Genomic DNA, 24,746 nt, shown 5'->3' on the forward strand with positions numbered 1-24,746 from the left:
TCCTTTATTTCCCAGCTTTGACTCCAGGGCTGACAAAGTCACAGAACTGTGTAACAGACATGAACAGCAAAAAGTCTAAGAGAGGTGATCTTTTTCTGGCCACAGCACCAGGCAAAGAAGCTCCTCAGAGCTGGAGACTGTAAAGGGAATTCCTGTTGTGCTTCCCCCCCCCCCCTTCTGACCCTCTCCCGAGGCTAGCCCCAGTTGTAGAGCTGCACTGCCATGTAGATACCTAAGTCCACAAGAGAAAGCCAATCTCACTGGCCTAAGTAACTGGGAAAAGGGGACCCCTATGTTACAAAGAATGCAGGGTGAATCCTCAATAATGTTTTTCTCTGCCTCACAGTTTTACTCAAAAGGGTAGCTGACAACAGCACAGGGGACTAAAACTGAGAGAAACCTGTCATTTTGACCAGAGGAACTAGGAAAAGGGGTCCCTTGGAGCTAGAGAGTAAAGGAGAGTAAGGGCAATTTATTTTTGAGACTAACACAAGTCCTGGCTCCCTTCCAAGCTGCACATTGTGCAGAACAGGGCCCAAGAAGCATAGCGACAGCTTTGAGATAGAAGCTGCATTAAATCACCACTCAAGTCTCAGACTAAACCTTGAGTAGTTTGTGTCCTGGCAAACCAAACGGTATAGCAAAGGCTCTGAAAACTAACACTGGAACCACCCACAGACAGTGAGACAGAATTTGTTGAACCAAATTGGGCTAATTGCCTACCAAAACAAAGTACATTTTTCCGGAGAATTTTAAGAGCCGTAACCTCACAGAGTAATATTCAAAATACTCAAGATACAATCCAGAATTACTCAATATACAAAGAACCAGGAGAATCTGACCGGCTTTCAAGGAAAAAAAAAAAAATCAAATGCCAATCCTGAGATGTTTTAATGTTGAACTTTTCAGACAAAAAGTTTAAAGCAGCTATATAAATCATGAAACATAAGGTTTCGTGAATGGAAAGATTGTTCTCAGCAGAAAAAAAAACTATAAAAAACTGAATGGAAATAACAGAATTGAAAAAATACTATGAGATAATAATTAACTGGATGGGCTCATTAGAAAAATGGAGATTGAGAAATAAGAGTCAATTTGAGAAATTAGATCAGTGGAAATTATCCTATCTGTAGAAAAGACAGGAAAAGCAATGGGGTAAAGATAGGAACTGTGTAATCTTTTTCTTTTTTTAACCCAACATTTGTTTCATCAAAGTCCCCCCCAGAAAAAGGATGGAACAGAAAATAAAATTTTGATGAAATAATGACTGAAAACTTACCAAATTTGGTGAAAGACATTAAATTTGCAAATTTAATAAGTTCAGTGAACCTCAGACAGAAAAGATAACCACACTCAGATCATATGCAAACTGCTAAAAACCAAAGATGAAGAAAAAAAATATTGAAAGCAACCAGAAAAAAGCAACTAATTCCATATAGGGAAACAACAATTCTAATTTGATGAGGAAATGGAGCCACAGAGAGGTTTAATATTTACCCAAGGTCTTAGTAACAGTCAATGGCAGAGCTAGGATTCAAACCCAGGCAGTTTGGCTACAAATCCTTTGCTCTTATTCACTCATATATGCTGCCTTACTAATAGAATACTATGCATTTATTAAAAATGAAAATGTAGATGGAGTTATTGATGTGGAAAGACATTTCTGATCTATTGGTGAAAAAACAAGATACAGAGCAGTACTATATATGTTGTCCTTTTTTAAAAAACATCTAGACCTGGATGGGTAGTTCAGCTGGGTAGAGTATTGCCTTGATTCACCAAGGTTGTGGGTTCGATCCCTGGTTAGGATACATTCAAGAACCAATCAGTGAATGTATAAATACGTGGAACAACAAATTGATCTCTCTCTCCCAAATCAATTTTAAAAAATCTAATGTGTAACAGTTATAGGGAGAACAGAAGAATATTGCACAATATTATCTGTATGGAAAAATTTTAAATGATTGTTCATTGCTTATTAGCATTTTTAATGTTTTTGAAAATGATCATATGTAATTTTAAAAAGCTACAATGTGTGTCAGGCTAAACTCATGATTTTTCTTTCTTTTCCCTTTTAATTTATAAGGAGAAAACCCAACAATTCCGGTCTTATTTGATCAAGGAATGGGTGATTCCACTTTTGAATTCCATTCTATCCTGAGTTATGGAATTCAGCCTTCGTAAGTATCTAAATAAGAGAAGTTTGTAAATGGTTGTGAACATTAGAGTGAAGAACAATTCTTCCTTGCTTCCATACTTCCTGCCTTCCTGCTTTATTTGTAAAATTGCTTCTTTATCCCATTATGTATTTTTTCTCCCTGGAGTTTTATTTGTATTAATAAAGTTAAGTGGTTTGAGATATTAGAGTAATATATATTAGGATGAACCATACCTGTAATTGACCATTTTTGACCAACAAGAATGCCATTTCTATTTAGTATAACCTACAAGAAAAGCAAAATTTAAGAGACTTCAGTTAAAGTCACATTTAACTTGCTATGCTACTTCTGAAAAGCTCAGGTCATCTCTCCCCCTCCCCAATTCATTTTTCTTGTTTGTAAAATTGAGACAGTGGCCTTCTAATTTACTTACCTCATAAGATTCTTGGAAAGATATTTATGTGAGGACACTTTGAAAATTATATCTAAATCAGGAATTATTTAATGAATATGACCTGAGGTACATTTTTTTGGTTATGATCCTTGTTTATATTTTGTATCCCACTGCTACTGAAAATATATGTTACTTGTTACAAATGGAAGTTCAGGAAACCAGAAATTATCCCTCCAAGTACATGGTATTATCACTCCCTCCCTCTCCCAACACATATACCCTGTCAAGACAAAAGTACTTCTTGTGTTGTAAAACTTGTTATGTCAGATCTGTTTCCTCTGAATTTTATTTCTTCTCTCTCTAGCCTGTCCTTAATTTGGGCCTGGACCCTTTTCTGCTGTGATCATTTACTGCATCTTTCATAGGTAGTGAAGTTATATGAGCCATTACCATTTTATCACAGATTTTTCTACTTATAGGAGACACATTTCTGCTTTTCCCATGTTTTCTTAATAAATTTTCTGCAGAGGCTCTAATCTCTAACTTGACAAAGAGTAATTTACTTTGTCAAAAGGAGTTAAACAGTTTGTTGCTTCAATACCTAATTACTCTTTTCAGTAGGTAGCCCATTTTACTGAAATCATTATATAAGTATTTCCTGTTTTATTTTTAGGATAAAATATTCTAATAGCATCAAGGAAATGGTCATTCTGTTTGCCACAACAGTATATAGAATTGGACTGAAAGTGCCTCCTGATGAAACGGATCCTCGAATCCCCATGATGACGTGGAGCACATGTGCTTTTACTCTCCAGGCAATTGGTAAAGCCTATAAAAGAACAGGTTTGGAGGTTTTATAGAAACAGAGTTAACATTGACTGACTAAAAATTAACTCCATTTTTCCCCTGATGGCCCCAAATAGTTTGACTTGTTTGAACACTACTGATATTTCAGTAGATTAGTGTGGCCTGATGTCATTTAGTCTGGAAATTTTTATATTGATCTCTTTTTAACTACAATAATGGCCATATGCAACATAGGCAAAAAATATTTGAAAAGTACATCATGAAGCAAGCTAGAGTCAAAATATGTTAGATTTACAACACTAGAAGATCAAGAAAAAAGGCAAAGGAAGAAGAATCACCCCAGAAAGGTTTAGTAATTTTTATTTCTTTTATACTTTAAGAGAAAAAGAAAGGGAAACCAAAGTCACCTAAAAAATTTAAAGGTCACTTAAAATGGGAAAGGAAGAGCCCGGCCGGGCGTAGCTCAGCGGTTGAGCGTCGACCTAGGATCCAGGCGATCGGGGCTCGATTCCCGTTCAGGGCACATGCCCAGTTGCGGGTTTGATCAATGACTCCCTCATCATTGATGTTTCTATCTCTCTCTCTCCCTCTCCCTTCCTCTCTCTCAAATCAATAAAGATATATTTTTAAAAAAAACAAAACAACAAAATGGGAAAGGAAGATTGACTGAGGTGTTCAGAAAAGACAGATTAACAGACAGAAGCCAACCAAGTCTGAAAGGAAGCCTACTATAAAATTATTTGCCATATTAAAAGCTTTCTATAGAAAAATGTGGCAATCAAAGCAACATGTTATACACCTTAAACAATGTTATACATCAATTATACCTCAGTAAAGCTGGTGTGGGGTGGGAAGTATAGCAGTGAGGAATGGATTTTATTTATTTTTATTTTTTATTGACTACAGAGAGGAAGGGAGAAGGAGAGAGAGATAGAAACATCAGTGAGAGAGAGTCATTGGTCGACCACTTCCTGCACACCCCCACTGGGGATCAAGCCCAAAACCTAGGCACATGCCCTGACCGGGAATTGAACCTCGATCCCCTGGTTCATAGGTCCATGCTCAACCATTGAGCCGTGCTGACAGGGTGAATGACTTACATTTTTATCGTATTTGCTCATTACACTTATGAGATATACAATACTATATGAAAGAATAATAACTATTATTAACCAGTTTCAGTCTTTCCCATATATATTTTTGGTAGTTGTTTTTAATGAAGTCTACCACGTTTTCTTTATTTAAATATATTTTTATAACATGACACTATTTCATGATTTGAATTAAGTAACATGAAGCCACTTCAGCATCAGTCTCTAGGAACAGATTTTAGGATTTACTTCCAAACCTGTCAGATTTAAATCATGAGTAAAAGATAATACTCAGGTTTATATTTACTAAGATTAAGTAAAATGAGAAATAGTAACAATAGGTTTAAATAGAATAAAATCTCACTTTCTATTGAAGACTTTCATAGCAGGAATATAAGCATTAGGAACCAAGAATTTCTATTTAGACACTAAGCATAAAAAAAGTCACAGTTTTGTCATAAAAGAAGTGAGAAATTCATTGGAGAATAGGACTGAATCTTCATATGGGGTTCTATAACCTAGTAATTGAACTCTTTTAGTATAGTATTACATTGTTTTTACTATAGTGCTTTTCCATCCAGTGGACATAATACTGTACTTTATTCTTAGTGCATAAGCTGCTAACTAACATACCTCATTCCCTATGAGAATGGAGAGACATATACAGAATGTGTTGTCATAGTTGGGAACATTCAAAGATTGGGGGGGAGAGGAAATAAACCTTCCCCACTCGTAGATGTATCTGCTGCTGAGAATCCATGGGGAGAAAAAAGAATAATTTAGCAATAAATGCCCTAGCCAACAAAACGGAATATACTCATTTTTTGGGTATTTTTAATTTCATCTTTTTTCCTCTTAATCTGTTATAATTCTTTTTCATACTCTCTGTAAGAGCAATAAAGTTATTTGCATCTGCCTTATACATTATTTTTCAAAGCAATAGATTATGACATATGTCAACTATAATAAAAAAATAGGTTGCGACTATATATAAAAATTGCTTATTTAAACATTTTTTGCATAGAAGAGATGTTAAAAGGAGAAAAATGAACCAGGAACCTTTGTTTTCCCCAAGTATTCTTTGTAGATTGCTGCAGGGACATTATTAGATATAGTAGCAATTTGTAAATGATCTGTTTTTGGCTTCTATAATATTCTCTTATTCAAAAATTTTGAAATTTTGTCGTAGACTTAAACATGATACTTTGAGGGGAAAAGTGCAAATTATCTAATAAAAATGTAATTAATAAAAGAATATCTGATAGAAACCAAGTATTCAGGATTTATTATTTTTGGGGTTTTTTTTACTCTTTGAGAAAACCTCCTGGGAGATGAAGGAAAACCTCTGTTTGGAGCACTTCAGAATAGACAGGTATGTATGTTCATACAGAGTACATGTAACTCATGGTATGCTTTTTTAGGGAACCCACAGTTTACCTTTTTAAAAATTCTGTATTTGCTCCTTTTTCTGTAAAATTAGCAGAATTCTATGTTGTTTTTTAAGGAGCTACTTCAGTCTCATAGATACTGAATGGCCGTTGTACACTTTATTTTATTTTTTTGTACACTTTAAAGTTTACTTAATTTTGGTGGCGCAATGTAATTCAGAGAGATTTCAGATGATACTAGCTAGTTTTTCTCCCCTTCTCTGTTTATTGCCAAATTAAAAACCTACAGTTTTTTCCTTCTCACTAACTTTGCATCATCATATAACATTAATTATTAATGATGGCTTAGCTCTAGATAAATCATCATACTGAATTCAAGAATAAAACTAAGCCATGGCTCCTTGATGGGCATATCCTGACACTACAGGGCTATACTCCTGCCTCAGGCCTAAGTCTCATAACGTGTGGACCCTGAAAACGGTACTTGGGAAATGTGCTCTCAGTAGCCCCATAAACAGAATGGGCAACCAAGGATTTCCTAGACCACCCCCTTCCTAGCCATTTCCCTCTTATTTTTCTGATAGCTCGCACAGAGGATTTGTAGTCCACAATGGGCCTCCCTTCAGTTCTCTTCCTTCTATTTGGGAAATAGAAGCACTGTTCCCTGAATTCAGGGGCTTTCTGCCATCATTTTAGAATTTCTATTAACATATATCTTTGTATAGGTCTCAATAGAATAAATTAGACCAAGCATTTAAGAAATTGACTCTGGAGAAAATGAGTACTTAAATGAGAATTGAAATGATTATAGCTTGAATGCTTCTTTGTCATGGGAAAATCTATTAAGAATTTGGTGAGGCCATAAAACTTTTTAGAAGTATTAAAAATATTCTAATTTATTTGCAAGCATGTAAAGTATATAATAAGTCTGCAGCTAACTCTTGCAGACTGGGATTTATTTTTACAGCAGATGTCTTAGGTCTGTTATCTTCCCTTATCTTTTTCTCTTCCCTTCTCTTACAATCTAGCATAATGGCCTCAGAGCATTAATGCAGTTTGCCATTGCACAGAGGAGCACCTGTCCTCAGGTCCTGATACAGAAACATCTGATCCGTCTCCTATCAGGTAGAGTCTTCTCTGAATTATTATGATGTTATATTTACATGTCTTTTCCATCGCATTTTGAACACTCACAAAAGCAAAACATACAGTTGTCTCTGTAATACCTGAAGTTACATTTTAAGTATCAGATACTTTCCAAATGTTTTCAACTTATGTCCCTATACCCACCTAGGGGCTTTATTGAACCAATATCCATAACCACTAACATCCTTATATCCCAGTTTGGTTAGAAAAGGGAGCAATGACATGGATAGATCATTTCATTTTAAAATATGTTTAATTTTGCTGGTGAATTAAAGTCAAAGTTATGTAAAATAAAAGAAATTTAATAGTCTCAGAATGCAGGTTTATGCATTTGTGCCCTTTTCTTTGAGACAGGCTATATAACAGCTGGTTTTCTCAGATTCTAACAACTAGAAATTAAGTTCATATGATGCTTTCAATTAATATAAAAATAAAAAGGATTAGAGATTATACAGCAATACAATGATTTGGCTTTCATTTTGGTTATCTGCATTTTCATTTGGGCATTTGTAGCACAGAAGCTCCTCTGCACTTAAACAGGTCTGGCTCAAAAAGGACTTTATAAGTCTACTTGTTTATAAGTTCAAAATGTTACAGGTAGTGAGGTTAAGCTTGTCCTTCCCAAGTATGTTTCTAGAGAGTAAGAGTCACTCAGTTTTTTTAAGCTTTAAAGCCAGGCATAGTTTTCTTCCAGCTGATCTAGCAGGCATTTTTTCAAAACTGACCTGCTACTTTACCTTTAAAGTCTGTTGAAACAGGTCACTTTCCTCCTTGTTAATCCCCACAGGATTCTTAAAGAGCTCTTCCTGAGCAGCTTTCAGCTCACTCTGATGACGTGGGGATCCTACAACTCCATCCAAGGCTGCCACCTACATTTCATTAGAACTTCCAATATGCTTAGCTTTTATATTTTCAGATTAACTTCCAGCTGTCTCCTGAATTAGCCTCACACTAATTGGAATCTAATACTGATGCTGTTCTTTTAGTTTACACACTTAAATTTTTTCCTTTCTTTCATTTACTTTTTCTCTTATTGGTCAGTTGGATAGGCCCAGAACTTTGCACGTTACATGTGGCTGTCTTTGTTCTTAAGACCTCTTGCTATGTTGAGCAGTTTGTCCTATTTACATAGTACTATTTTGGTTTTGGTTTTAATTTTTTGGTTTTTCTCTTCATTTCAGTCATAATTTGAATACCTTGTTTTACTAGCACACCCTGCCTTTGCAATTATCACACATTATGAGATTTATGATTTTTAAAATACCTCAAAATAAGGAGCAAACAAGGAGGCTAACTTACATCATTATGAATGGCAGGAACTAAAATAATAGTGCATAATCACTAATTAGCAGTAACTAACAGAATTGATATGCTTTTGCTCTGTAATATGTGCCTATATATAAAAGTTTGTCGTGAAAACTTGTTAGCAGGAGCATCTTTATTTGCAAGGTATTAGGGCTATAAACTATATACAGGGTGGGCAAAAATAGGTTTGCAGTTGTTCATATGGAAAATACAATAATTAATAAATAATATAAATAATAAAACATACATGAAACACAGTTTATTCTTGTATTATTATTTTTTTGTATTGCTATTGTATTTTCCTTATGAACAACTGTAAACCTACTTTTGCTCCACCCTGTATGCAGATATAAAATGCGGTCTCTGCCATTATAAGGTGTATGAATGAATTAAAGAAGCAGAACCTCTGTGAAAACACATTATAAAGTGGCCAAATACCAGATGTATGTTGCAAATAAGTGCTTCAAGCATCTTCTCGAACATTTACACAATGGAATACTATGCAGGTGTAAAAACAAAGGATCCCTTACCGTTTGAGACAGCGTGGTGGGACCTGGAGAGTATTATGCTAATACTAATAAGGCAGTCAAAGAAAGACAAGTGTCACATGATCTTACTCATGTGGAATCTAATGAATAAAATAAACTGATGAACAAATTAGAACCAGAGACACAGAAGCATGGAACAGACTGATGAATCTCAGAGGGAAGGTGAGGGGAAGGAGGGTGGGGGAATTAACCCAAGAATTTATATGCATATATACATAACCTGTGGACACAGACAATAGTGGAGGGGTACAGGGTGGAGGGGATCAATGGGGGGGAAAGGGGGACATTTGTAATACTTTTAACAATAAAGATAAATTTAAAAAAAAAAAAGAATTGAGACATGCCCGACTGGCATGGCTCAGTGGTTGAGTGTCAGCCTATGATCCAGGAGATCGAGGTTTGATTCCCGGTCAGCGCACATGCCCGGGTTTCTGGCTCAATCCCTGGTAGGGGGCATGCAGGAGGCGGCCAATCAGTGACTCTCATCATTGATGTTTCTGTCTCTCTTTCCCTCTCCCTTCCTCTCTCTGTAATCAATAAAAAAATATATTAAAAAAAGTTTTAAAAAAAATTGAGACATGGAAGAGGGCCCTGCTGTTCTCTAATGGGGCAGGTTTTGAATTGAGTCTTGCAGGGAGAGTTTATAAAGACAAGTTGAGAGGAACAGAGACAGCATTCTAAGCACAGGGCACATTTTGAACAGACATTGAGGAGGTAGGGAAAGTATGTGGTATGTTCAAATAGACAAGTTATACAGGAGTAGTGGTACCTGTAGGTAGAGAAACGTGAAGTTGTTTTGATAAAAATAAAGATCTTAAATGTAAGAAGTTTGAGCTTAATTATTTAGTTTATTAGGAATTTTTGAAATGTTTTGGGCAATAGTATTCTAAAGTTAATTTGATATTGTATAGGTTGGATTAGGAAAAGGAAAAATTAGAGGATATATGTATCTCTGGATATAGTAGCAGAAATTAGGGAAAGAATTGGGGTAAGATGGTCAGGGGCAAGATTTTGAATTAAAATGAATAACAATGATTGAGAGAAGTGAAAGTCCACAATAGAGAGCTGTTTTGTGTGAAAACTAATGAATATTGTTTTTAATGTTAATTCTGCAGTAGCAATAAGATATACGGTGCTCACAGCCAAGTATGTGCTAGGTACTATACAAGGATCTTTTTATATAATCTCATTTCTTCTAACCGCCATCCTTCAAAGAAGTTATTATCCCCATTTACAGATGAGGAAACTAAGGTCCAGAGTAGTTATATGACTTGACCAAGGTCATAAAACCAGCAAGAGGCAAGACAAATATTTGAACCTAGCCCTGACCATAAAGCAGTCAGGGGAAAAAAAGTTTCACAACTTCCTGTAAGAAAAATGATGGCAGAAAAAATATTCCACTGGCAGAAAAGGTGATAGAATTCAGGACAAGGAATTCAGAGTTATTAAAATGTCCTGAGAGCAAAACAATTTATAACACAGACGCAAATAAGATAGGTAGTGTCATGGATGTTAACAGATATGTCAAAAATATTACTGAAAGCCTTAGCCAGTTTTCTCAGTGGTTAGAGCATCTGCCCGCAGACTGAAGGGTCCTGAGTTCAATTTCGGCCAAGGGCACGTACCTAAGTTGCAGGTGCATGCTGGAGGCAACCAATCGATGTATTCCTCTCACATCGATGTTTTTCTCTCCCCCCAACCCCTCTTCCACTCTCTGAAAAAGCAATGCAAAAAATATACCTAGGTGAGGATTAAAAAAAAAAAAAGGGTTGAGACTCAGAATTTAGAGACATCTCTAGGACCTAAAAGCTGAAGACTCCTGGGCCTCTCTGGTTCCTGGATACATTTAAAAGGAAAAAAAAATACTGAAAAATTTTAATATGAGGAAATAAGAGCTAGAAACAGCAAGTGGCTTGTCAAGAACAAACAGCTAGTTAATGACAAAGCCCTGTGATCACTTTAGTTTGTTTTATAAAGCCAATATTAGTAACATTTTTTGAATGGTTATTACGTACCATCTTGGGAAGGGTGCTTTAAATGCATATATGTTAATGAACTTCCCAACAGTCTTGTGTATACTGTAGACTTAGAGAAGTTAAGTAACTTGCCTATGACAAATAATCACAACCAGTACTGGAACCCATTTCTGACTCAGATGCCTATGCTCTTAGATTCTTGGATTTGGGTTTAAGAAATTGATCTTATCTGGAAAGAGTCTTCTTATCTTCATTTGAAAAAAATCACAGCTTTATTGAAATATAATTAATTTTCTCATTTTTATATATACACAACTCTTGTTGTTTTAAAGTCTTGATTTGACTTCCTTGTCACTCTTTCCCTCACTTGTGAATTTGGAGACTGACTAAATTAGAAAGTCAATAGCTTTTGAGCTATTTTCATTTCCTTCCAGTCCTCAATCTATATAAACCATTATTTTGTTCAGGAGGATCTTCTCCATTCTCATTTCACTTAACACTGCTTTGCATGCTCTCCCTGCTTCCCACCCCAAATTTATTCACATATTTTATTTATCACAGAATATTTAGAAATTTGTAGTTGGGGGGGAAAAGGTGATCGAGAACATTGTATAAATGTAATCATTCAGCATATATTTATTGAATAATCTCTATTTCAATTATCCTAGTTTATTTACCTTTTCCTCCTATATCTTATCTTTTAACCTTTAAATTGTATCTAGGGCTTTCCAGGAGCCTTTTCTCGGTTTAGTTTATATTTAATTATGGTTCCCTTATCTTAAAGGTATAATATACCATTTTATTAGTTTCTTTATTTTATAACCCAGTTATATTTTTGTTTTAGATGTTTATATTTTGCATTATGTTTAACTACATTGCTATCTTACTGACTTAAAATTATTTATTTATTTATTTTAGTTGTTCTTCCTAACCTAAAAACAGAAGATACACCTTGCCTTCTATCTATAGATCTATTTCATGTTTTGGTAAGTGTTCAGTAAAATTTTAAGTCGCTCAAGTTTATAATTTCATGTGTTCTCCTCATTCAAATTTATGTTCTTCAAGATTATAAATTATTGGTGTTCATACTATGAAGTTGTCTCTTTTGTATATATAATGCTTTCCCTCTCCCCCTTTTTTTAACTTATTTACATTATAAGCAGTGAATGACAGCATTAACTATCTTAAAATTATTAGTCATTTAGTGATAGCTTCCCCCAAGCACCTATGGATGGGTGGCAACTGTTCTGTGAGTTTCTTGAACTATTCAATTCCTGTAAGATCCCAGTCCTTCAAAACACACTCTTTGGGGAGGGGCAGTGGTGAGATTGGGAGCATGGAGTTTTGTTAGCCAGTATCCTCATCCCTCATTTTCCAGGTCTCTACCCGGGGGTTGTCAACCCTGCCTTTTGGAATCTCTTGTGGGAACTTTGAAAAGAATGCTGGTAAACAGGGCTCTAACCCCTGAGATTTTGATTTGGTTGGACTGGAGTAGGGCCTGTGTATCAGTGTTATTTTAAGAGCTTCCCCAAGTGATTGTAACGTTGAATCCTCTGAACCCCCCCCCTCCCCCCAGGGTTGGGATCACTACCTAGAACTAGAATAAGTAGACCCAGCAAAGGGACAACCTGTTTGGTGATAACTTTTGTCCTCCGTTTACGGTACAGTATATTCTAAGATATTCCGTTGAGTAAGAAAAATATAATGGTTATTTTTTTAAAGCATACAAATACAGTGCAGCATCTGGTGACCTTTACATTTAGTTATGAGATTAATTTGTGTTGGTGCTTGTTATTAGCCATGTTGATGTCCATTTTCTCTCATAGGTAGGTGCTGTGTTAGCATTCCCATCCTTGTATTGGGATGACACAGTTGATCTACAGCCTTCATCAATTAGTTCTTCCTATAACCACCTTTATCTCTTCCATTTGATCACCATGGCACACATGCTTCAGATACTTCTTACCATAGACACAGGTAAAGCTCCCATTACTGTTAACTGTAAACAATGTTTTCCCATGATTTATTGGCAAAATTAATTGTGCTTGTGATTAATCGTATATTGCTAAGTTCTATATTATGTTTGTTGTTGAAGGATCATTCATTTGTTCTTTATGGATGCTGTTTAAATATAATTATAAATTATTATGTAATAATAAATATTTATTAAATATCTATGTTTAACAAGGCTGTGATTTTGCTGTTTTTGTTTCTCCAGGTAATATAGTTTACCTAATAGTTTTAATATCAGAATCAACTATTCAGAATGAGAACAAGGGAAAGAACCTCACTTGAGTAGATATTATTTATTATCCTGGAACCATGAAATTGAGGTGTAATTTATAAATTGAATAGCGAGTTTATAGATTTATCTTTCAGAATTTCTTTTTCAGGCCTCCCCCTTGCTCAGGTTCAAGAAGACAGTGAAGAGGCTCGTTCTGCGTCGTCTTTTATGGCAGAAGTTTCTCAATATACAAGTGGGTGAGTAACCGCAGTCCATTAGTTGAATATATTTCAGAATTGTTTTAATAATTCCACATTTTTGTTCAGTTGTTTGACAGTATAACTTTTGAACCATTTTAATTTTTAAAAATGAGCAGAGCATTTTTGGAATAACAGCCATTTATTTGTGCCTAAGCCTGAACAAATTTTGGCACATCTTTATTCTTGTAACTGTTATGGGAATATAGGCAAAAGATGATAGAAATTTTTTAAATGACAGAATTTAGTTTAAGTAAATGTAGAAAATAGAAATTAGGTTGTCCTTTTAAAGCAATCCGTACAGTTGATATACTTAACTAATTAGAGGCTTTTTAAGGCTGTTATGAGTAATATGTGAAATGCTTTGGCAATGCAGAGATTAAAACCAAAAGTACAATACAAGTGATCTGCTGAGCTTCACCTGCTGCCAAGTTCCTCTGTTTGTTTTCATCTTCTTCCTAAGTTTGTTTTCTTGTTTTATTTTGTGTGCTTTTTCCTTTAGGCACTGAATGTGTGTGTTTCTGCTTATTTTTATGTTAATAGACTTTATTTTTTAGGTTTGCAGAAAAATTGAACGGAAAGTGCCGAGTTCCCATTTATTCCCTCCCTCTACCAATTTCTTCTATTATTAACATCTTGCTTTAGTGAGGTACATTTGATAAACCAGTATTAATACATCGTTATTAACTAAAGTCCATAGTTTACATTACATTCACTCTTTGTGTCGTACCATTACAGTGTCATATAGAATAGTTTACCACGCTACAAATCACCAGTTAAGTTTAATACAGAAATCAGGAAAGTATTAAATTTTTTTTTTAGCTAACCTACTTTGTTTAATTACTGATAAATATATCTGCTCTATATTTCATTATTAGGATTAGGAAAAAGAAGAGCGTAGCTCTTTGTCTTAAAAATCTACATGGTAAAAGATGCAAGATTTGTAATTTTTTATTATTATTTTAATTCTATTAAATGTATTGGGATGACATTGGTTAATAGGGTCATATAGGTTTCAAGTACACATTTCTATGATACATGATCTGTATATTGCATTGTGTGCCCACCACCCAAAGTCATATCATCTTCTGTCACCATATATTTGGCAACCTTTATCCTTTACTATCCTCCTACCCCCTTCCCTCTGATAACCACCATACTGTTGTCTGCCTGTGTCTATGAGTTTCATTTTTATATCCCACATATGAGTGAAACCATATGGTTCTTAGCCTTTTCTGACTGATTTATTTCACTTAGCATAATCTCAGGGTCTATCCATGTTGTCATAAATGGCAGTATTTTATCTTTTCTTTTGGCTGAGTAGCATTTCATAGTATATATGTACCACATCTTTATCCAGTCCTCTATGAAAGGACACTTTATTATCTCCATGCCCTGGCCACCGTGAATATGCTGCAGTGAACATAAGGGGTGCATAAATCTTTGCAAATAAGTGATTTCTAGTTTTTTGGATAAATACCTGGAAGAGGGATTGCTCGGTCATATGGTAACTCTATCTTTAGTTGTTTTTGGAACCACCACACTGTTTTTCATAGTGGCTGTACTAGTTTACATTCCTACCAGTAATGAATGAGGGTTCCTTTTTCTCCACACCCTCTCCAACACTTGTTATTACATGTCTTGTTGATAATAGTCATTCTAACCGGTGTGAGGTGATATCTCATTATAGTTTTGATTTGCATTTCCCTAATAGCTAGTGAAATTGAACATCTTTTCATATATCTGATTCTATTTATATGTCTTGGGAGAGGTGTCTGTTCAGGTCCTCTGTCCATTTTTTAATTGGATTTTTTGTTTGGTGTTGAATTGTATGATTTTTTTATGAATTTTGGATATTAACCCCTTGCCGGAGCTGTTGTTTGCAAATATCATCTCCCATTCAGTTGGTTGTCTTTTTGTTTTGTTAGTGGTTTCTTTTGCTGTGCAGAAGCTTTTTAGTTTGATATAGTCCCATTCATTTATTTTTGCCTTTACTTCCCTTGCCTTTGGGGTCAAATTCATAAAATGTTCTCTATGACCCAGGTCAATAAGTTTAGTGCCTATGTTTTCTTCTGTGTACTTTGTATTTCAGATTTTATATTTAGATCTTTGATCCATTTTGAATTAATTTTTGTACAAGGGGACAAATTGTAATTTGTTTCATTTTTTTGCATGTGGCTTTCCAGTTCTCACAGCACCATTTATTGAAGAGGCTTTTTTCCTCCATTGTGTGTTTTTGGCTCCTTTATCAAAAATTATTTGCCCATATACCTGTGGTTTTATTTCTGGGCTCTCAATTCTATTCTATTGGTCTATTCTATGTGTCTGTTCTTCCAATACTGTGCTGTTTTGATTATTGTAGCTCTGTAGTATAATTTGAATTCAGGTAGTGTGATACCTCCAGCTTCATTCTTTTTTTCTCAGGATTGCTTTGGCTATTCAGGGTCTTTTGTGGTTCTATGTAAATCTGATGATTTTTGGTTCTAGCTCTTTAAAAAGTGACATTGGGATTTTGATGGGGATTGCATTCAATTTGTATATTGCTTTGGGTAATGGGTCATTTTAACTATGTTGATTCTTCCAATCCATGAACATGGAATGTCTTTCCATTTCATTGTGTCTTTTTCAATCTCTGTTAATAATGCTTTGTAGTTTTTAGTATATAGGTCGTTCACATCCTTTGTTAAGTTTATTCCTAGGTATTTTGTTCTTTTGGATGCAGTTGCAAAAGGAATTGTGTTTTGGTTTTGGTTGTTATTTTTTTTCTTTTTCTGAAGTTTCGTTGTTAATATATAGGAAAGCAGTAGATTTTTGTACATTGATTTTGTATCCTGCAACTTGACTGTATATGTTTATTGTTTCTAATAATTTTTTGATGGAGTCTTCAGTGTTTTCTATATACAGAACTGTGTCATCTGCAAAAAGTTTTATTTATTCCTTCCTAATTTTGATGCCTTTTATTTCTTTCTCTTGCCTGATTGCCTTTGCTAGGACTTCCAGAACTGTATTAAATAAGAGTAGTGAGAGTAGGTATCCTTGTTTTGTTCCTGATTTTAGAGGAAAAGTTTTTCACCATTGACTATATCAGCTGAGGGTTTGTGATATATGGCCTTTATTATATTGAGATACTTTCCTTCTATACCCATCTTATTGAGTGTTTTAATCATAAATGGATGTTGTTATCTTATCAAATGCTTTTTCTTCATCTACTGATAGATCATATGATCTTTATCCTTTGTTTTGTAAATGTGGTATATTACATTGATTGATTTGTGTATATTGAACCATCCTTTTGTCCTTGGAATGAACTTCATTTGATTATGATGTATAATTTTTTTTATGTATTGTTGTAGTCAACTTACTAGTATTTTCTTTAGGATTTTTGCATCTGTATTTGTCAGAGATACTGTTCTGTAGTTTTCTTTTCTAGTGTTATATCCTTGCTCAGTTTTGGTATCAGGGTTATGTTGGCCTCATAAAATGTGTTAGAAAGTATTGCCTCTTTAACGTTTTGGAAGAGTTTGAGAAGGATAGGTATCAGATCTTCTTTGAATGTTTGGTAGAATTCACTAGTGAAGCCACCTGGTCCTGACTTTTCTTTTGAAGGTTTTTGATGGTTGTTTCAATTTTATTACTGTTTATCAGTCAATTTAGAATTTCCATTTCTTCATGATTTAGTCTAGGAAGGCTACATATTTCTAGTAATGTATCCATTTCTTCTCAGTTATTGGATTTGGTAGAATATAGTCTTTCGTAGTATTCTAGTATGGTGTTTGTATATCTGTGATGCCTGTGATAACTTCTCTTTCATTTCTGATTTTGTTTATATGGGTCTTTTCTCTTTTTTCCTTAGTGAGTCTAGCCAGTGGTTTGCCAGTTTTATTATTCCTTTCAGAGAACCAGCTCTTTGTTGTATTAATTTATTGTATAGTCTTTTTATTATCTATTTCATTCAATTCTGCTCTGTTCTCTTTCTTCTGCTGACTTTGGGTTGCTTTTGTTTTTTTTCTAGTTCTTTTAAGATGTAATGTTAGGTTGTTTACTTGGGATTTCTCTTGTTTCTTGAGATAGACTTGCAGTGATATAAACTTCCCTCTTATTACTGCTTTCACTGCATTCCAGAAGTTTTGATATGTGGTATTGTCATTCTCATTTATATATATCTTTGATCTCATCTTTTATTTCTTCTTTGACCCAGTCATTTTTTAGTAGTATGTTGTTTAATCTCTATATATTTGTAGGTTTCTTTACTTTCTTTTTGCAGTTGACTTCTAATTTTAAAGCATTGTGGTCTTATACCAAGAGTATGCTTGGTATAATTTCAGTCTTCTCAAATTTGCTGAGGCTAGTTTTGTGGCCCAACATATGATCTATTCTTGAGAATGTTCCATGTGCACTGGAGAAGAATATATAATCTAATGTTCTGGGGTGAAAGGTTCTGTAAATGTTAATTGTGTGCATTTGGCCTAATGTGACATTTAAGAGTGACATTTCTTTGTTGATTTTCTGTGTGGATGATCTGTCCAGAGCTATCAATGGAGTATTAAGGTCCCCAACTATGATTGTGTTTTTGTCTGTTTCTCCCTTTAATTTTGTGAGTAGTTGCTTTATATATTTTGGTGCTCCCTGGCTGATTGCATATATATTAAGAAATGTTATGTCTTCTTGATGTAATATCCCCATTATTATAAAATGTCCATTTTGTCTCTCGTTACCTTTGTTGTTTTGAAATCTATTTTATCACATATAAGTATGGCTACATCTGCTTTTCTATGTATGTTATTTGCTTGGAGAATCATTTTCCATTCTTTGACTTTGGATCTATCTTTGTCTTTTCAGCTTAGATGTGTTTCCTGAAGGCAGCATATGGTTGGGTTTTGTTTTTTGATTCAGTGTGCTACTCTGTGCCTCTTTATTAGTAAATTCAGTCCACTTACATTTAGGGTAATTACTGATGTATGAGGATTTCCTATAGCCATTTTTATCTTTGTTCTCGTAGCTTTGTGCCTCCATTGGTTCTTTTCCTTTGCTTCTGTCTGTTCAGGTTTTACTTATTTATTTATTTATCCTCACCTGAGGATATGTGAATTGCTTTTTTTAGAGAGAAGAGAGGGGAGAGAAGGAAAGAGATAGAGACAGAGAGAGAGACATCAATGTGAGAGAGAAACCTCAGTTGGTTGCCTCCTGTACATGCCCCAACTGGGGACTGAACCTGCAACATAGGTATGTGCCGTGGTGACAAGGAATCAAACCCATGACCTTTTGGTGTACTGGATGACACCCCAACCAACTGAGCCACACTGGCCAGGACTGTCTGTTGTTTTTGTTTGATGATATTCCATACTTCTTTCCTTTGTTTACTCTTTTTCTATGCTATGTGTCTCAGTTTCAGGTTTTTTGTGTGTGGTTACCATTAGATTTATGAAAAAGAAAATTTCATATATCTATATATTAGTCCTTTTTTGTTTTTCTTTTTTTAAAAATATGTTTTATTGATTTCAGAGAGAGGGGGGGAGAAGAAGAGAGAGATAGAAAGAAGAGAGCGTCATTGATCAGCTGCCTCCTGCACGCCCCCTACTGGTGATCAAGCCCGAAACCTGGCCATGTGCCCTAACGGGGAATGAAACTGTGACCACCTGGTTCATAGGTTGACGCTCAACCACTGAGCCATGCCACTGGGCAATAGTCCTTTTTTTTTAAATGCATCTGATACCCATCCTCTGCAAATTCAGACCTTACCCCCCTTTTATGTTTTTGTTGTCACAGATTATCCTTGTTTATGCTGTTAAGTTTGTTAGTGATGTTACTCGTAGATTTGTGACCGTTTGTTCTTTGTTTCAGGTAGAATAACCTCCTTGACTATTTCTTCCAGTAGAGGTCTTCTGGTAATGAATTCCCTCAGCTTCTGTATGTCTGGGAAAGTCTTGATTTCTCCTTCATATTTAAAGGATAACTTTGCTGAATATATTATTCTTGGTTGGTAATTTCTCTCTTTCAGTAGTTTGAATATTTGGTTCCACTCTCTTCTGGCTTGTATAGTTTCTGCTGAGAAATCCAATGATAACCTAATGGACCTTCCTTTATAGGTTACTTTCTTTACCCTGGCTGCCTTGAGAATTCTTTGTCATTAATTTTTGACAGTTTTAATACAGTGTGCCTAGGGGAAGGCCTCTTTGGATTGAGATAACTAGGTGATCTGTTTGCTTCTTGTATTCAAGGATTTAGTTCTTTCCATAGGTTTGGGAAATTCTCAACTATTTGTTTGAATAGGCTCTCTGTTCCCTTCTCCCTCTCTTCTCCGGGATGACTGTTATTCTTATATTGCTCTTTCTGATAGAGTCAGATAGTTCTTGTAGAGCTCTTTCATTTCTTTTTCGTCATGCTCATGTCTCTCTTTTTTTTCCTTTACGTCATTTCTAGATTTCTATCTTTGATATCACGGGTCCTTTCCTCCATTTGGTTTACTCTGTTTTCTATGCTCACTGGTTTATTCTTGATCTCTTTTATTGAATTCTTCATCTCTAGTATTTCTATTTGGTTCTTTTTTAAAGTTCCAATCTCTTTGGTGAAGTACTGGTTTTGTTTGTTGTTTTCTGAACTCACTAAATTGCATGTCTGTATTTTCTCACATCTCATTGAGTATTTTTAGAACTGGCAATCTTGAATTCTCTGTCATTTATGTCACATATTTCCATGTCTTTAAGTGTGTTTTCTGGAGATTTTTCATTTTCTTTCTGATCTGCCTCACTACCTTGGTTATTCATGGTATATGATGAATCCCTTCTCTATCTAGACATCAGTGTGTGAGTGGCATTTCTCTAGAAGATTAATATGAAGAGGTCTTTATTCTTTTCCAGTAGGTGGTGCTGAATCATAAGTTTGTTGTTGTTCAGTTCTGTGAAATCCCAGCCCTCACTGTCTCTGGCTGCCTTCAGTGTAGCTGCAATGCATTGGGGTTAGGAGGGGCTAAGGAACCCACCAGCTTCTTTGTTTTTTGACCTCCCAGTAATGGCTACCTTGGGCCTCTGCGAGGTCCCCCCAGTGCCCCCTCCCCAGGACCAGTCACAGAGTGCACCCTTCACTCAGAGAGAAATGGGATTCTGTAGTGCTAAGTTCTCAGGCTCACAGATGCAACTAGACACCAATGGCAAAGGGAGGCATCCTCTGGGAGGCTAAGGGAAGGTGGCCAGGTTTGTGGCTTTGTTTTTCTATCTGAAATGTCCACCACTTGACAATGTGCCATGTGTGTTTTTGCTTAGGTCTCTTAGCTCAGCTGCAGCTTGTACTGCTCACTCCTGCCCACTGATTCTCCTGGCTGAAGGGAGTGTCAGCCACCACTGGATTCCTCCCCTCTCCAACAGAGCCCCACAGCTTCCAGTCTGCATCTCTGGCTCGTATCAGCCCCTCTCCCTTTTTGCCTTCCCCTTTTGCTCCACTTGTCCACCTTTAGGTGTTTCAGTGCATGGATCTCAGGTGTATTTATGCTTTGAGCAGGGAATCATTTGTTGAAATACAGCTGTTCAAATTGTTGAAATTTCAAAGGGAGAGACCAAGGAGATCTCTTACACCATCATTCCTCTGGCATCACCTGTGGTTTTCTTTAGAAACTATTGGGAGATTTAAAGACTGAAGCTATAGCTAGTTAAATATTTTGTTTTAAATGTTTAAAAATTAAATGGATAAAAATTACTTAAATCCTTAACTATGTTTTTGAAAGGGGGCCTATTTAAAATCTAGGGTTTTAGTCTTATCAATATTCTTTTCTATTCTGGAATTATTACCTCTTAGCTGCGTTGGCTGTGATATTCCTGGCTGGTATTTGTGGGTCTCATTGAAGAATGGCATCACCCCTTACCTTCGTTGTGCTGCATTGTTTTTCCACTATTTACTTGGAGTAACTCCACCTGAAGATCTGTTTACCAGTAAGTAGAAGAATGAAATCAGAGTAGTAAATGAGATACTATTTTTTCTTACCTTCAGCTCAAGAATACAAGGGGAGAGCACACAAAAATCTTGCTAATTCTAGTATTCCCCAGCTTGCTAATTCTAGTATTCCCCAGTTCCTCATTCATCAGTTTTCACTCTGGATATGTGTACCTCTGCCCTGGTGTAGATTAAAGGTCAGACCAAAAACCAAATTAGCTTTATAATCTATAAAACCTACTCATGGCTCCTTTCTATGTATAATTAATGTGCTAGAGTTTATAAAATGCCTGCAAGCAGAATATATCTGATAGGATGGGATATATAAGAAATTGGAAACATTGGTTGCCCTTAGGATAAAGAACTGTTTGGCTAGGTAGGAGGAAAACTTTACTGCACACTCTGTTTAAATTTTGAATATACGTCTGTATTATAAAAGAATTAAAATGCTCCTGGGAAAGGCCTGCAATATTAAACCAAGGCCTGTATATTTAACAGAGTCATTTTCTTTCTCCTTTACTTGCCTTAAATCTAGATCAAAGTTGAGAAGGCTCCCTCGTGGCTTTGTATAGGTAAAAATCAGAACACTTGTATGATTTTTGGAAGAGTCACCAAAATTGCTTGTAGATTCTTCCTTTTATCCTTTGGTATTAAACTGACCAGGTCAGCTTTACCTGGCTAACAATTTCTTTATCTTGAACTCAGTTTAGTAGGGTTTATTGGATCTAGGTTTGTCCTGATTATATATAAAATAGGATGCTATTTTTCAAGTAGTTACCATTTCATATCTGTTGTTTGCGCTGTTTGTGTGGGGTTTTTTTATTGTATTCAGAGAGAGAAAGGGAGAGGGAGAGGGGAATAGAAACATCAGTGATGAGAGAGAATCATTGATTGGCTGCCTCCTGCACGCTCCCTACTGGGGATTGAACCTGCAACCGAGGCATGTGCCCTGACTAGGAATCGAACTGTGACCTCCGGGTTCACGGGTTGACACTCAGCCACTGAGCCACATGGGCTGGGCTGTTGTTTGCAGTTTAAAAAATCATGTATTAATTTATCTAGTCAGTGTTGTAATATGGCAGCTAAAGTCCTCCCTTTATTGGGAAGAGACCAAATGTAAACAGACAGATAAATAGCTATGTCAAATGGTGATAAGTACTATAAAGAAAAATGAAGCAGGTCATGGAAATAGAGAATGCTGGGGCCAGAGTGATAATTCTTTTTTTAATTTTTTTTTTAATCCTCACCTGAGAATATGTTTTCCATTGCTTTTCAGAGAGTGGAAGGGAGAGATAGAGGGATAGAGATAGAAACATCAATGTGAGAGAGGCATGTTGATTGGTTGCCTCCTACTCTTGCGCTGACTGGGGCTAGGGGTCGAGGTTGCAAGGACCCTTCATTCCACAGGCTGATGCTCTAACCACTGAGCAAAACCAGCTAGGGCATGGATAATTCTTTTAGGTATATAGTCATGGAAGGATTTTCTGTGAGGAGACATTGAAAAAAGAGAACTGGGTTGAACCTGGCAGAGAGTTGAAGGAAGAGCATTCCTAAGCAGAAGGAGCAATAAATGCAAAGGCTTTGCTTGACGTAGTCAAAGAATAATAAAGAGAAGAGTGTGGCTAAAGCATAATGAACAGGAGGACAGTGGCAGAAGATAAGGTCTAGGAGGCATCCAGGGATAGGTGATGTAGGGCCTTTATGCCACAAGAAGGACTTCATATTACATATCATGTGGTGGTTTGACATTGGAGACATCTGATCAGGAGAATGACTCCATCAGATTTGTGTTTTTAAAGGATCATTGTAGCTTATTTGCCACCCACAGTTTTATAGAGTACAAAATATATTTTATATAGAGAGTATAGAAATGAACATTGCCCAGCCAGTGTGGGTCAGTGGTTGAGCATCGACCTATGATCCAGGAGATCAGTTTGATTCCTGGTCAGGGCACATGCCCAGGTTGCAACCTCGATCCCCAAAAGGGGGCATGCCAATCAATGACTCTCTCATCATTGATGTTTCTTTCTCTCTCCCTCTCTCCCTTCCTCTCTCTGAAATCAATAAAGACATATTAAAAAAAAAAAAGAAAAGAAAGAAAGAAATGAACATTAACAATAAAGAAACTCTTTTAGCAGGTTGACCAAGAAAGAGTAATGTACTTATTAAATGTATCTCTATTCTCTTGCAGATTCTGCAGAAGGAGAGTACAGTGCACTCTGCAGCTATTTATCTTTACCCACAAATTTGTTCCTGCTTTTCCAGGAATATTGGCACACTGTAAAACCCCTCCTCCAGAGGTACTATGGGGACAAAATATCACTGTTGAGTTATTATACAGTTTGGGAATTTAAATTTAAATTACTTGCTAGCTTTAAAATTGATTAGCATTGATTGAAGGGGATGGCAAAAATATAGGAGATTCTTAATTCACCCACTAAAGGAACTATGAATAAGACTTAACAGCCACGGGCAGCTGAAATATCTACTTGTTCCACCATGACTACCATTCATTGTACTTATTTTCCCCAGAGCTACTGTCTCATCATCCCAGTGTTAAACCAGAGGCGGAGGGTGGGGTGTTAGTAAAAGTCATGTTGTCATAGCCATAATGTCACAATTAAGTATCAAAAGAACCCCATTTGGAGACTATATCCAAAACAGTAGCACATCTATGGTAGCACACATCTTAGGAGGTGAATGAGGGGAAAAAAGTCATTTGGTAGATCAAAAATATATCAGTTAAACTTCCCAGGAAAAAGTGTGTCTTTCAGAAAAACTTTTCCTACTCCATTACTTCCTGGTCTTCCTGATCACTCTTTACCCTCCTAACCTCTAATGTCTTTACGCATATCTCTGCTGCTACCGTTTTCAGTCATTTTTATAATCAACTTTCACTGTGTTATTCTTACCCCCATGACTTCCTTTATTCTCTTTAATTGTCTGCCTTTTTCTTTAATCAATAGGATTTGTGCGAATGTCTGCCTGTCCTCTTTCACCTTTCTCCGTGCCCTCATCTCTTCTGTTAGGTTATTTTCTGTTTCCCCATTTCTCATGAGGTATTCTGATCTTCAGTGTGTTAAAAACGAATCAAAATGGGTCAGAAAAATCAGTATCATGCTTTGTGTTGAGTATAATAATCACAGTAGGTTATACTAATTTTATTTTTATATTCTTGAAATTGATGTTTTGAACTTGCTAATTCTTGTAAAGTCAAGTGATAAAAATTTAAACTTTGAAATAGAAAGTCCTCAAAGCCTTTCCTCATCCTATGCTTTGAAGTGCAGGAGACTGGCCCCTGCAGGCTTTCCCAGTCTCCCTTCCCTTGTCAGTTGGCTTCTGCCTGCATTTGGCCAGTGGGAGGCGCTGGCAGGATATTGGAAGTCAGGAGGATGAGAGAAGCCTAAGTGCTTAGACTGCCTCTCTCTGCCTTGGGCATCTCTAGCAGTGGCTGTAGCTCTTCTCTGGTTCCAGTTCCCACCAGACAAGGCTGCTGTGGTCACAGTATCCATTGGTGGCCCTAGCCCC

General features: G+C 36.0%; 1 protein-coding gene across 4 annotated transcripts in view; it reads left to right on the forward strand.

The window, feature by feature from the left end:
• UBR1 (ubiquitin protein ligase E3 component n-recognin 1) overlaps positions 1-24,746 on the forward strand; it is a 111,664-nt gene that overhangs the window by 72,081 nt on the left and 14,837 nt on the right. For all 4 annotated transcript variants that reach the window (XM_016212308.2, XM_016212312.2, XM_016212310.2 and 1 more), the window contains exons 34-42: positions 2,087-2,180; positions 3,227-3,375; positions 5,768-5,823; positions 6,868-6,964; positions 11,733-11,800; positions 12,641-12,791; positions 13,208-13,295; positions 21,084-21,217; positions 23,410-23,518. In XM_016212308.2, coding sequence (XP_016067794.1) covers positions 2,087-2,180; positions 3,227-3,375; positions 5,768-5,823; positions 6,868-6,964; positions 11,733-11,800; positions 12,641-12,791; positions 13,208-13,295; positions 21,084-21,217; positions 23,410-23,518 — 946 coding nt within the window. The remainder of the gene's footprint in view (positions 1-2,086; positions 2,181-3,226; positions 3,376-5,767; positions 5,824-6,867; positions 6,965-11,732; positions 11,801-12,640; positions 12,792-13,207; positions 13,296-21,083; positions 21,218-23,409; positions 23,519-24,746) is intronic.

The sequence above is a fragment of the Miniopterus natalensis genome, chromosome 1 (assembly GCF_054644295.1).
Source record: "Miniopterus natalensis isolate mMinNat1 chromosome 1, mMinNat1.hap1, whole genome shotgun sequence".
In the NCBI taxonomy this organism is placed as follows: domain Eukaryota; kingdom Metazoa; phylum Chordata; class Mammalia; order Chiroptera; family Miniopteridae; genus Miniopterus; species Miniopterus natalensis.